The 11,210-nt window shown below is 37.0% G+C and overlaps 1 protein-coding gene across 1 annotated transcript; it reads left to right on the plus strand.

Annotated features, from left to right (window-relative positions):
- The first annotated feature begins 6,555 nt into the window (after window positions 1–6,555).
- LOC111779114 (hyoscyamine 6-beta-hydroxylase) lies at window positions 6,556–8,921 on the plus strand. Its single transcript, XM_023659185.2, has 4 exons — window positions 6,556–6,844; window positions 7,762–8,012; window positions 8,145–8,460; window positions 8,527–8,921. The coding sequence occupies exons 1-4, from the start codon at window positions 6,644–6,646 to the stop codon at window positions 8,776–8,778; spliced, it is 1,020 nt and encodes a 339-aa protein (XP_023514953.2). The 5' UTR covers window positions 6,556–6,643; the 3' UTR covers window positions 8,779–8,921.
- Window positions 8,922–11,210: the final 2,289 nt, after the last annotated feature.

Genomic DNA, 11,210 nt, shown 5'->3' on the forward strand with positions numbered 1-11,210 from the left:
ATCAATTGAGGAATATGGAGTTAATGTGGATAATTTCTTTATTTAATTTTAGGATGAGGATCGACGGTGTATTCCATCGTAGCCTAAAATATAATAAATACGAAGTTGAAACTAGAAATGTCCCGGGCGAAAACGAGGGAAAGAGTGGGAAGATATTTCTTCGTGTTAGCTAAACGAAACTAGAGACGAAGAATATAATCCCGGTTCCTAACTCCGTCCAAGTCTCCGTCCCACCCGACGAAAATAAGAGGTGGAGACAGACTTCCCCGTCCTTATTCTGCTTGGTGAAAATTTGACATCAACTATTTTACATATATTAACGAGCGTTTTTAGTATATATATTGTAACGCCCTAGATCCACTGCTAGTAGATATTGTCCTCTTTCGGGCTTCTCTTGCCCTAGATCCACCGCTAACCGATATTGTCCTCTTTGGGCTTTTCCTTTTGGGCGGGCTTCCCCTCAAGGCTTTAAAACGCGCTTGCTAGGGGAAGGTTTCCACACTCTTATAAATGGTGATTTGTTCTTTGTTCTCCTCCTCAACCAATGTGGGACATCACAATCCACCCCCCTTCGGGGCGCAGCGTGTCCTCGTTGGCACTCTTTTCTTCCTCCAGTCGATGTGGGACTGCCCCCAAATCCACCCCCCTTTGGGGCCCAGCGTCCTTACTGGCACACCACCTTGTGTCTACCCCCCTTCGGGATACAGAGCCCCCAAATCCACGGGGCCCAGCGTCCTTACTGACACACACCTCGTGTCTACCCCCTTCGGGGAACAGAGCCCTCAAATCCACCCCCCTTTGGGACCCAGCGTCCTTACTGGCACATCGCCTCGTGTCTACCTCCCTTCGGGGAATAGAGCCCCCAAATCCACCCCCTTTGGGGCCCACCGTCCTTACTGGCACACCGCCTCGTGTCTACCCCCCTTCGGGAAACAGCAAGAAAACTGACACATCGTCTGATGTCTGGCTCTGATACCATTTGTAACAACCCAGATCCACCGCTAGCAGATATTGTTCTCTTTGGGCTTTCCCTTTCGAGCTTCCCCTCAAGGCTTTAAAACGCGTCTGCTAGGGGAAGGTTTCCACACCTTTATGAATGATGTTGAATGATGATTTGTTCTTCTCCTCAACCGGACATCACACACACACACACACACACACATATATATATATATATATATATATATAATTTAAAATAGAAAGATTATTTTATATATTAGACATGTATTTTTTTAATACAATAGTATGGAAGATGAAAAATGTGTGGTTTGAATTGAAAATGACTCATTACTAGACATTTAATTTTCCTATATAAAAAAAAGAAAATTTTTATATTTTATATTATATTTGAAGAGAAAAATGAAAAATAAATGTCCCATTTATTGTATGAAAGGGCAACTTTGGAATGTGTGAGAATTATTTAATGGTTTAGGTTTTAACTTTTATGAAGGTTCAACTAATCCACACATCATTCATTGCATTCATTGCATTCATTTTCTTCAAATTTAAATTACTAAATTTAAAAAATTTGTCGTCTCAATCGTATCGATACGTGTCAATTTTGACGTTTTTAGGTACGAGTTTTAGCTTTACCCTAGTTTCAGTTCCATAACTATCACCGCGACATCCTCATTTGTACAAACGTGTCTTACATTTACCTAAAAAATTAAGAGTAGCACTGTATTTGAGTATTTTACGTAATATTTAGAGAGTAACTCCATTGTTGGGATTGAGAGATGTCAATACGGTGGGACCTATACTTTTATAAAAAGATCATGGTATGACGTTGGGCTCCGTTTTTTAGTCTGAACAAGATTAAATACTTTCCTACACACCGTTCATGTACATACAGTTAGTTGACTTAAGCTCGAGTCACTATAGAACTCAATCTGGGTGAGTTCCGTCGTGCCGTGTGAGTGTGTTGTCATTTCCATATTAGAATGACTCAATGTCGACCTTTTTCTCAAACTTATGGTAGATGGTCGAGCCTAATTTCTTCATTCAATCACTTTTAATATCATTCATGCATAACATGTCTCTTTGGATTTTTTCTTTCAGACTTTTCTTCAAAGTTTTTAAAAGACGTATGCTAGAGAAATGTTTCTATATCCTTGTAAATGGTGTTTTGTTCTCCTTCCCAATCAATATGGGATCTCACAATCCATCCCCTTCGAGGCTTAGTGATAAGGCAACCCTAATCATCAGCCCAACGATCCAAGCTTTTGTTGAAGCAAGAACCCTTGAATTAAAGTAATTAACACCTCCTTATACAAAATTCGGATCAACAAGATATAAGACTTGAATTAGATTACCTCTTACGATCGAAGATCTAGAAGCAATATTTGGAAACCTTGTTCTAAATTGAGTCACTCCACAATTGAACTTGATCAAGGCTTGATTGAATGGCTCGAATGCAATTCTACCACAAGAATTGCTAGAAACTTAGAAATGACAAATATGATGCTCGGATTTCTAAGGGAAACGTCTCAATTTTGAGATCTAAATTACATTCATCCACGAATCTGATTTTTACATAACATATTGTGGGTACTTATAGTCTCTCGACAAAAGACGTTCGTGGCCGGGATTTATTCCTGATCTCCTTTAATCTCCACAAAAGACGAAGTGAAATTGACCATTTGACCCTTACATATTTTATGAAATTAAAAATAATAGTTTCCAACAAATGTTGATGTGTTTGAATGGTTAAGGTGATAGGTTTGAAATCAAATCAGCTCTCCTCGCGTAGTTTGAATTCTGTTGTTGACATTTTGTAATGACATTTTTTTTTTATTTTCTTGACAATACGTCCATTTGGAACATCGTGATTCTTATCACTCAACGTCCTCGCTACACTCATTCCCTTCTCCAATCGACGTGGGACCCCCAATCTTCGCGGTTCAGCGCCTTGCTGGCACACCACCTCGTGTCCATCCCCCCTCTTCAGAACTCGGCCTTCTCGTTGACACATCTCCCGGTGTCTGGCTCTAATACCATTTCTATCCAATATTATCCTTTTTGAGCTTTTCGTTTCGAGTTTTCTCTTAAAGTTTTTAAAACACATCTACTAGGGAGAGGTTTCCAGACCCTTATAAAAAATGCTTAGTTCTTCTCCCCAACCCACGTGAGATCTCTCATCTATGAGAAATGAGATATTTATAAAGTCAACCAACTTGGTCCATGTTTTCTTGACTTGTTGGATTCATTAATTTAAGGTTAAAAAAGTCAAATGAGAAATGTAATATTAAATGAGTTGAATTAAAAGCCAATTAATTACTTAAATACATATACAAATCATTATTTTTTTTCTTTTTTAAAATAATCTTCTCTCAGATAATAATAATAAAATAAAATGATTATTTAATGCATCAAAACCATATAATAAATTATATTATAAAGTATTATAGTAAATGTGTAGAATTGTGTCCCATTACATTAAATTGAAATGGATCGGACATCCAACGACCGGCCATGTCTCCTTCACGCCAGCCAATATTATTTCTTATGGACCGTCCCACTTAGTGTCGCCCATTTGTCGAGAGTTTTAAACTAACGAGGTTCGGTAGCCATGCACATGTAATCATAAACATACAACAAGCTCGATAGCCCATGAATTTAAACAGTATAAAACGTGTCATGTTCTTTTTTTGTATCCGAATGACAATTAACTACTAAATTGTTGCGTTAACTATCTGATAATGCATAACTAGACATCGTACGGGCCTTTACCTCAATGGATGAAAATTATTGGCAAATTGTTCGTGAAGTTGAGTCACACCCGTCATAGCTCCTCGTAGAATCATATTGTTAATTGTTACACTCTCATGAACACACGTCTATCCACAATACACGATATATATGCATGTCAACTATCACATTTATCATATAATTGAATCACAATAGATTCATCAGTGGTGTCACTTATATTAAAACATCTTCGATAATGGATTTGCTCGTCTTACAACATCCTTAGTCTCAACCTAAGCTTAATTACGATTTTCTCGATCCGACTACAAGTGTAACAGGTACTTTGATGCAAATTCCTGAGTTGATGCTTGAATCCCCGCCCTTCCACGTGCCACTAGAAAACCCGCTCGTATTAATTTATATTAATACTATATCACCGATACTTTTCAAAGTTTACGTCTTGTTTGATCCTAATTAAAACTTACGAAGGTATTAGATCATAACGTCACGATCGTATTAACTACGACGATGAACACTAAGATGGAGGGGAGGAAGAATATCTGTGTAATATTAAATTGTTTTATATGTATGATTCTTTTTGTTCATCAAATATCTGAAATATTGAAGAAAGTTGGTAGGGACAAAGGATTCTTGTGGTCTCTTTCGTAGATCCAAACAACATTTATGATTGAGTCGAACAATCTCTCTCTTTCTTCCTCGCACATTCAAACAAAAATGATTGATGTGAAAAAGAAAAAAAAGGTCCTTTTTTTTTGTTCTACATTTAAGGAACAAGTGGAAATTTGAGACAAATTCCAACCCATTTTGTTTTTTTTTTAACCATGGTTAAAGAATAACTCGAATAGAACCTGACTATATCTAAATGAGAGCAATCTCGAGCCTAAGATAATGGTTAAGAACGATGCTCTGATACCATGTTAAGAAGGATAGTTCTGATACCATGTTAAGAATGATAGCTCTGATATCATGTTAAGAATGATGCTCTAATACCATGTTAAGAATGATAGCTCTGATACCATGTTAAAAATGATGCTCTAATACCATGTTAAGAATGATGCTCTGATACCATGTTAAGAATGATGGCTCTGATACCATGTTAAGAATGATGGCTCTGATACCATGTTAAGAATGATAGCTCTGATACCAGGTTAAGAATGATAGCTCTGATACCAGGTTAAGAATGATGCTCTGATACCATATTAAGATTGATAGCTCTGATATCATGTTAAGAATGATGGCTCTGATACCATGTTAAGAATGATAGCTCTGATACCATGTTAAGAATGATGCTCTAATACCATGTTAAGAATGATGCTCTGATACCATGTTAAGATTGATAGCTCTGATATCATGTTAAGAATGAGAAACAGAAGTGGGATCGAAAGTACGAGAAACATGGGTGGAATCAAAAGTCCAAGTGTGGACTTTAGATCCCACTGGGACTTTCGATCCCAGTGGACTTTCAATCCCACACTCTCGGACTTTTGATCCCACCTATGTTTCTCGCACTTTCGATCTCACTTCTGTTTCTCATTCTTAACATGGTATTAGAGTCATCATTCTTAACATGGTATCATAGCTATCATTCTTAACATGGTATCAGAGCATCATTCTTAACATAGTATCAGAGCATCATTCTTAAGAATAACTAAGAAAGACGGACATGAAACTTACTATTATATCAACAAAGTGCACTTTTCTTTTCGATGGCTCTATCATAGAATCTTCCTGATCCAACCTGTTTTACTTGGATCAATTTTATGTTGACTAACCTCTTAAAAAAATTTTGAAATGCACGTGAGTAATGACAAAATATATCAGAATGGTTCGTGTCGTAGGAATAGTCAGAAAAATTAAATTATTATAAAATTTAAAATACAGAGACTAAAACGAACATTTTTTAAATTTGTTTAATGAATTAGGATTGATTGCCATTAATATTTGTATCGAGAACTTCAAACACATAAATTAATTAACCGACTTGCCTCCAATAAAATATTGCTTTTTTATTTTTTTTCTTTTCCAAAAAAATAATATTCTTTTTAATTGGTCCATGAGAATATAAATTATATATATATATATATATTTTTTTTTTTGTAATATAATAATTATATATTTTTTAAAAAGTTGCGCCGAAAACTTTTGACAAAGAGCGGACGTTAGAGCATATTTATTATATTTTATTTTCCAAATAAATAAACTAAAAAATAAGAACATAAAAACAAAAACGTAAAATTCTCGATATCGATCCTTATAATAAAATAGAAAATTTCACAGAATCGGGATTGAAATAAATGGCGAATATGGTGACAAAAAAAGCTTTCTCGATTCCGGTCCCATCCCATAGACAGATGCCTAAGTAAATACGGGATACTATCTTTTACGGGCTTTTCCGTTTTCCACACCCTTGTAAATAATGTTTCATTTTCTTCTCCAATCAACGTGAGATCTCACATGAAATCAAGTAAAATTTTGAAATAGAGACGAAAACGTGCCAAAAAAGATAACAAATCCTCAAAGGTTCTATCCCATATTCTGATTTGGTTATCTCGACATTGATAGCACTACTATCGTCAATCTCTAAAAGGCCTACAGAAGCATGCCCCACTAATACGAGTACGCCGATTACCCTCGATCTATCATGCTTAAAATCATCATAGCCTCTCCATCGCAGACCGACCATAGAACCCTAATCGAACCTCTCAGCTTCATGCACACACCTGCTGTATTCCGCGCAAATTTGACCTAGTTTCCGAGAAAAAAGGTATATATATATATATATAAAATATTGGGGCAAGTTGGGATTAATGTAAGTGATGTGGTGCAGCAAGTTGGGTGATTATTTAATGGCATAGCTGAGTAGTATATAAAGGAGGAGCTTCATCACCTCTCTCTATCTCAAACCTTCTTTTCAGTGCAAAATCAAATACAAATCATGGGAGAGGTCAAGTTCGTGTCCAATTGGGAGGGTGTTCAATCTGTACCACCAGATTATGTCTATCCCCCGGAGAAGAGGCCCGGCAACGTCGTCGTTCCGATGGCCAACGCCATTCCCGTCCTCGATCTCTCTACCCGTGATCGACCTCTTCTCGTTCGTAAAATCCTCGATGCTTCTCAAGAATTCGGATTTTTTCAGGTTTCAATTCTCTCCTTCGTGTTCTTCGATATTTCTGATTCTTTTTCGATTATGATTGATTGTTTCGTTTCTTTTTGTTGTTGTTACGTATCGAACTATTTTGTTTTCGTCTCGTGAAATTTGAGTTGGGTTTTTAGAATTTTGATAATGTAAATGTTCAACGACCCACCTATATTGATCTAAATATAATTTACTTAATTAAGACATATATGGTAACGGTTCAAGCCCACCATTAGTAGATATTGTCTGTTTTTGCCTGTCACGTATCACCGTCAGCTTCACGGTATTAAAACGTGTCTGCTAGAGAGAAGTTTTCACACCCTTATAAGAAATGTTTCGTTCCAAACTCCAACGGACGTGGGATCTCACATATATATATATATATATATATATATATATATATATATATATATATATATATATATTACCTTTTTGCTTGGGAATATGTCTCTTTTCCCCTTTAGTTTCTAGTGTTTGTATGAATATGCCTTGGAAACTTACCTTTTTTACCATAATTTTGTAAAAAAAATTAAAATTAAAAAAAAACCCAATATATATTTTAACTATTTTCATCTAACATTTTAATATTTTAGGTCAGAATATAACTGAAGCTTAACCGTTAATTTTTTTTAATTTAATTTTGCATCAGATAGAAACTCTTCGTATTTCATTGTCGGACAGTTTTAATCTAAACCCATACTCGTCGTTTTTAATTATTAGATGAACTTTGTCACATCCAACCATTATTTTCCGTGAAAGATTGCACATGAATATAATTAATTCCACTTAAAAGTTAAATGTCAACTCGATTTAAGTTTCAAAAGCTGGCAATAACATTGAATAATACTATAATTCATAAATTGTCAAATGTTTCGGTCTCGAGAATATATGACCTAATCAGTTAATTCTTGTTTTAGGTGATAAACCACGGAGTGTCGAGAAGGGTATTAGAGGAAACGACGAGGATATTCAAAAAATTTCATGCGATGTCGGGAGCTGAGAAAGCGAAGGAATGCTCGAGAGACCCGAACAAAAGTTGTAGGGTTTACACGAGTAGTGAGAATTATAGGAAGGAACAAACTCACTGTTGGAGAGATGCTTTGATCTTCAACTGCCATCCTTTGGACAAATATGTTCATTTTTGGCCTCAAAATCCCCCAAAATACAGGTAAAATTACATATATACCCTTTCCATTTTTACTAATTATCAATAATCTTTTTTAATTTTTATTTTTTTTTATTTATAAATATAAAATTATTTTAATAAATATTTAATTATGATATTGTTGACTTATTGCAGAGAAGTGGTCGGAGCGTATTGTGTTGCGATGAGAGCGTTGGTTTTGGAGATATTAGAACTCGTAAGCGAAGGATTGGGACTCGGGAGAGGATACTTAGGGGGTGAAATGAGTGAAAATCCGTTGATGTTGGTTAACCATTACCCACCGTGTCCAAACCCGAGCTTGACCTTGGGATTGAGCCAACATTGTGATCCAAGCCTCATCACCATCTTGTTTCAAGAGGTCAATGGCCTTCAAGTCCTCAAGGATGGTCAATGGATTGGCGTTCATCCTATCGATAACGCGTTTGTTGTTAACATTGGCTTCGTTCTACAGGTACGTTTAAAGTGAGTTTGACCCGTGTTTCTTGGAAGATTTACTTATATGATGGTTGTTACGTAGGTGATTAGTAATGGGAAGTTAAAAGCAGCAGAACACCGAGCCGTGACGAACGCGAAAATATCTCGACAAAGCCTAACGTATTTGGTGTATCCAAAGGATGAAGTGACTATGAAACCAGCAAAATGTTTGATAAATGAAGCCAACCCTCCACGATATCGAGCCCTCAAGTTCAAAGACTTTCAACGAAACTACCTACCAAGGGCTAGCGATACCAAGGCGGTGATGGAGTGTATTGGCTCCGATCGCTCTTAAAATTGTTTCGTTTTCTATGTTGACTAATACCTTATTTCACGATGTAAACAAAAATATCGTATAGTATCATCAAATAACATATTCCGTTAGAAAAAATAACACTTTACGAATCAAATCGACTCAAGATTTACATTTTTACAGTTGTACTTTTCGTGTTTGGGGCATTTTGTGTCATAGGACAACATGTCGAAAAGCTATTTAGATTTTTGTGCTTTAAGTAGGTACAAGTCTTTGAACTTTAAAGCTCTCGTCTAAACCGTGCAACATGAAGTTCCATCTAAAAACATAAAAAAAAAAAAAAAAAAAAAAAAAAAATGAGTCGTACATATAATAACACTCAATAAACAACTTACCTGTAGGGTGAGACGTGGTGTTCACATAGACCCAACGACACCGCGTGTGTGACATCCCACATCGGTTGAGGAGGAGAATGAAACACCTTTTATAAGAGTGTGGACACTTCTCCTTAGTAGTCGTGTTTTAAAACCCTTGAGAGTAAGCTCAAAAGGAAATGCCAAAAAGGACAATATCCGCTAACGGTGGGCTTGGACCGTTACAAACGGTATCATAGCCAGACACCAGGCGATGTACCAGCAAGAAGATTATTCTCCGAAGGGGGGTAGACATGAGGCAGTGTGCCAGCAAGGACGTTGGTCCCGAAGAGGGGTGGATTTGGTGGGGATCCCACATCAATTGGAGAAAGGAACGAGCGCCAGCGAGGACATTGCGCCCTGAACAGGGGTGGATTGTATATCCCACATCGGTTGAGGGGAGAACAAAACACCGTCTATAAAAGTGTGGAAACCTCTCTCTAGTAGACGCGTTTTAAAGACCTTAGAGGGTAAGCAAGAAAGGGAAAGCCCAAAGAGAACAATATCTGCTAGCGGTGAGCTTGGGCTGTTACAATGGTATCAGAGACATTGGACGATGTGCCAGCGAGGAGGTTGTTCCCTGAAGGGGTAGACACGAGGCGGTGTGCTAGTAAAGACGCTGAGCCCCTAAGGGAGGTGGATTTGGTGGGGGTCCCACATCGATTGGAGAAAGGAACGAGGTGGATTGTGATATCCCACACCAGTTGAGGGGGAGAACTAAACACCCTCTATAAAAGTATGGAAACCTCTCTCTACTAGACCCGTTTTAAAAATCTTGAGGGTAAGCCCGAAAGGAAAAGTCCAAAGAAGGCATGGTAGCTAGCAGTGGACTTAGGTCGTTACATCACGTAAGAAGAAGAATAAAAAAGGGTTTATGTTGGTTTCGAGGAATTTTACATAAATCAGGTATGGGCTAGAAAAAAATTTAAGAGTTACGATTAAACGAGAAATTTCATATTTATTTAATAAAATATTAATTATTAAAAAAGAAGGTTAATTTAACCGGAAAACGAAAAGCTCGTTTTATAATGTTCAAATAATAATTTGATTATCGAGTTAATCATCTAGATCAGACATAAACCGTTTAATAAAATTTGGATTAAGCATGTAACGATCTTAACATTTTGATTCGATCATGCTACCTACGTTTCAACTGCAAAACCAGTTTAAATTTTTTCAACGTGCTTTGTCTCGGTTCACGTGATTCTCAACGATATAAATAGTGAAGTATGTATGAGTTGCCATTAATGGTAACATATCTTAAATTTATGAAGGTGACCTAATAAGTCAGCCATAACCATTTCCTTCACCAACAGAATGGAGAGGGATTTAAGATATTTGACTGTATATGCAACAAACACTGTGACATTAATGTCATAGAATGAACGAATTCACATGTATCTACTCAATTATGACCACGGGATGCGTTCAAACACGGGCCGACTTATCTTTTGTAACAATCTATGTCAAGATTCGGGATGGCTCCAACATTTTCCTATGACATGATCACGTTACCCACCTTCTCGTTTCTTAAGAGCGGAGACTATCCTTACAGACCAATATGAGTCATTCCAACATGTCTTGTCAATTATGACAATTACTACGATGGATGCGTTCAAACATGGGCCGACTTATATTTTGTAACGATCTATGTCAAGATTCGAGATGGCTCCAACATTCCCTTATGACATGGTCACGTTACCCACCTTCTCGTTTCTTAAGAGCGGAGACTATCCTTACAGACCAATATGAGTCATTCCAACATGTTTTGTCAATTATGACAATTACTACGATGGGATGCGTTCAAACACGGGCCGACTTATATTTTGTAACGATCTATGTCAAGATTCGAGATGGCTCCAACATTCCCTTATGACATGGTCACGTTACCCACCTTCTCGTTTCTTAAGAGCGAAGACTATCCTTACAGACCAATATGAGTCATTCCAACATGTTTTGTCAATTATGACCATTACTATGATGGGATGCGTTCAAACACGAACCGACTTATCTTTTGTAATGATCTATGTCAAGATTCAGGATGGCTTCGACATTCCCCTA

Source organism: Cucurbita pepo, chromosome 17, assembly GCF_057944985.1.
Source record: "Cucurbita pepo subsp. pepo isolate OVF chromosome 17, ASM5794498v1, whole genome shotgun sequence".
In the NCBI taxonomy this organism is placed as follows: Eukaryota; Viridiplantae; Streptophyta; class Magnoliopsida; order Cucurbitales; family Cucurbitaceae; genus Cucurbita; species Cucurbita pepo.

What these genes read in the sequence shown, in the direction of transcription:
- LOC111779114 (XM_023659185.2), top strand. Translation starts at nt 6,644, where the DNA reads ATGGGAGAGGTCAAGTTCGTGTCCAATTGGGAGGGTGTTCAATCTGTA. An exon ending in AAGAATTCGGATTTTTTCAG is followed by an intron (nt 6,845 to 7,761) that starts GTTTCAATTCTC and finishes TTCTTGTTTTAG; the next exon opens with GTGATAAACCACGGAGTGTC. An exon ending in ACATTGGCTTCGTTCTACAG is followed by an intron (nt 8,461 to 8,526) that starts GTACGTTTAAAG and finishes GTTGTTACGTAG; the next exon opens with GTGATTAGTAATGGGAAGTT.